We start from the raw sequence: 3,588 nt of genomic DNA, 5'->3' as shown, positions 1-3,588 counted from the left end.
GTACACACACCTGGACACACACCTGTACACACACCTGTACACACACACCTGTACACACACCTGGACACACACCTGTACACACACACCTGGACACACACCTGGACACACCTGTAAGACACACCTGTACACACACAACTGTACACACACCTGTACACACACACCTGGACACACCTGTAAGACACACCTGTACACACACATCTGTACACACACCTGGACACACCTGTAAGACACACCTGTACACACACACACACCTGTACACACCTGTAAGACACACCTGTACACACCTGTAAGACACACCTGTACACACACACCTGGACACACACCTGGACACACACCTGTACACACACCTGTACACGCCTGTAAGACACACCTGTACACACCTGTAAGACACACCTATACACACCTGTAAGACACACCTGTACACACACACCTGGACACACACCTGGACACACACCTGTACACGCCTGTAAGACACACCTTTACACACCTGTAAGACACACCTGTACACACCTGTAAGACACACCTGTACACACACCTGTACACACACACCTGTACACACACCTGTACACACCTGTAAGAAACACCTGTACACACACATATACACACCTGTAAGAAACACCTGTACACATGTCAACATAGATCCTGCACCTGTGTTTTTATTAGTTCTGGGATAATAACATGTTAACATACCCAGCCCTAGTTTTTATATTTTGATACTAGCATTCATTCAGCACTCCAGGTCCCATAAATACACAGTAACACCATGTTGGATTTATATTGAAAGGCTTAAAACATGAAAACTACATCGCTGGTACCCTTTAAATTAATGTCACAACTGCAGTTTAAAGTTCAACCTGAGCAGCAGGTTCCTTCCTCTGAATTTAAATAAAGTGCTGATGAACTCTGTTAATGATTACAGGAAGAGGTGTTAGTGGTACACATACCACAGGGTGTGTGTGTAGTAATGTAGGTCACACACAGAGCTGCAGTGACGTGGAAACCTTGAGAGCAGGCTGTGGTCGGATATCAGGGGAAATACACACAAACGCGCGGAGCCGAGTGGAATATTTGAAGTTTTGGTCTCAACGTAAACCGACAGAGTGAGACCTCTTCACTTTCTGGAACGTTATATTCCTTACAGCCATTTACTGTGTTTACAAACTGTGTTTTATTGTTCTTTAGGCCGCTCGTGAGGAAAGCATGAGTTTGAGTTTTTAACTGAAGAAATGTTTTGCATTGCAGAACCTGTTGAGCTTCGCTCCCGATTCCTCAGCCTCACTGTCACTCACTCTGATGGAATTTGCTTCACTATCCTCAAGGCCTATCTATCACGCTGCGCTCTACAAAATACGCTAAAAAGACGCTAACTGTTACTCACACAATGAAACTAATATGCACAAAATATTGTTTTTGTTACAATATCTCAGTTTTAAATTCTAATAACATAAATCAATTGATTTACATCCAAAACAGTTACTGAAGATAAAGTACTTTAAAGAACAACAAAGTCTCAGTAATGGTGAATTGTAGTTGAAACATAGCCAGCTAAGCATGATGTTCAGTTTAGAGGACACATGATTCATCTTTATTTCCTCCCAACATAAAATTGATACTTGAAATTTTAACTGTACTTTAATTACTTTAATTGTAATTACTCATTAGTTTCTGACCGTTGGTCGGCCATATTGGTTTTAACAAATTTAAGTTGCACTTACAACGACATGACACACTAACGTCCGCTGTGGTGGCTGATGTGCAACTGTACCATCAATACATATACAACAGCTTTTAAATACCTGTCCACTGATTCTAATTACCTCTCTATGTTGGAGTCTGAAGCCAGCTCTGTCCCTCTGTGATGACATCACGGTGTCCGCCCTGCAGGTACGACCAGGCAGCCTCGGGACGGCGAGATTACAGGTGTGGACTACAACTTTGTGTCCATCGAGGAATTTTTTTCTCTGGAGGAGTCTGGAGCTCTGCTGGAGAGCGGCAAGTTCAAAGGTATGAAAAACAACAACAACATGGCAACACAACAAAACACTACACAACATAACAGTACACCAACAACACAACACTACAACACTACACCAACAATACAAAACATAACACTACGCCAACAACACAACACTACAACACTACAACACTACAACAACACAACACTACGCCAACACTACAACACTACGCCAACACTACAACAACACAAAACTACAACACTACACCAACAATACAAAACATAACAGTACACCAACAACACAACACTACACAACATAACAGTACACCAACAACACAACACTACAACACTACACCAACAATACAAAACATAACACTACACCAACAACACAACACTACACAACATAACAGTACACCAACAACACAACACTACACAACATAACAGTACACCAACAACACAACACTACAACACTACACCAACAATACAAAACATAACACTACGCCAACAACACAACACTACAACACTACAACACTACAACAACACAACACTACGCCAACACTACAACACTACGCCAACACTACAACAACACAAAACTACAACACTACACCAACAATACAAAACATAACACTACGCCAACAACACAACACTACAACACTACAACACTACAACAACACAACACTACGCCAACACTACAACAACACAACACTACACAACATAACAGTACACCAACAACACAACACTACAACACTACGCCAACACTACAACACTACAACAACACAACACTACGCCAACACTACAACACTACGCTAACACTACAACAACACAACACTACGCCAACACTACAACACTACGCCAACACTACAACAACACAAAACTACAACACTACACCAACAATACAAAACATAACACTACGCCAACAACACAACACTACAACACTACAACACTACAACAACACAACACTACGCCAACACTACAACACTACAACAACACAATACTACAACACAACAGCAACACTACGCCAACACTACAACAACACAACACTACGCCAACACTACAACAACACAACACTATGCCAACACAACACTACACAACATAACAGTACACCAACAACACAACACTACAACACTACACCAACAACACAACACTACACAACATAACAGTACACCAACAACACAACACTACAACACTACGCCAACACTACAACACTACAACAACACAACACTACGCCAACACTACAACACTACGCTAACACTACAACAACACAAAACTACAACACTACACCAACAATACAAAACATAACACTACGCCAACAACACAACACTACAACACTACAACAACACAACACTACGCCAACACTACAACAACACAACACTATGCCAACACAACACTACACAACATAACAGTACACCAACAACACAACACTACAACACTACACCAACAACACAACACTACACAACATAACAGTACACCAACAACACAACACTACACAACATAACAGTACACCAACAACACAACACTACAACACTACACCAACAATACACAACATAACACTACGCCAACAACACAACACTACAACACTACAACAACAATACACAACATAACACTACGCCAACAACACAACACTACAACACTAC

General features: G+C 41.4%; 1 protein-coding gene across 1 annotated transcript in view; it reads left to right on the top strand.

Moving 5' to 3' along the window:
- magixa (MAGI family member, X-linked a) overlaps positions 1–3,588 on the top strand; it is a 55,829-nt gene that overhangs the window by 2,885 nt on the left and 49,356 nt on the right. The window contains exon 4 of the mRNA XM_046055734.1: positions 1,885–2,004. Coding sequence (XP_045911690.1) covers positions 1,885–2,004 — 120 coding nt within the window. The remainder of the gene's footprint in view (positions 1–1,884; positions 2,005–3,588) is intronic.

This window comes from Micropterus dolomieu, linkage group LG08 (genome assembly GCF_021292245.1).
Source record: "Micropterus dolomieu isolate WLL.071019.BEF.003 ecotype Adirondacks linkage group LG08, ASM2129224v1, whole genome shotgun sequence".
NCBI classification, from domain to species: Eukaryota; Metazoa; Chordata; class Actinopteri; order Centrarchiformes; family Centrarchidae; genus Micropterus; species Micropterus dolomieu.
Note: the sequence above shows the minus strand (reverse complement) of the source record. Positions and strands in the feature narration are given on the sequence as shown.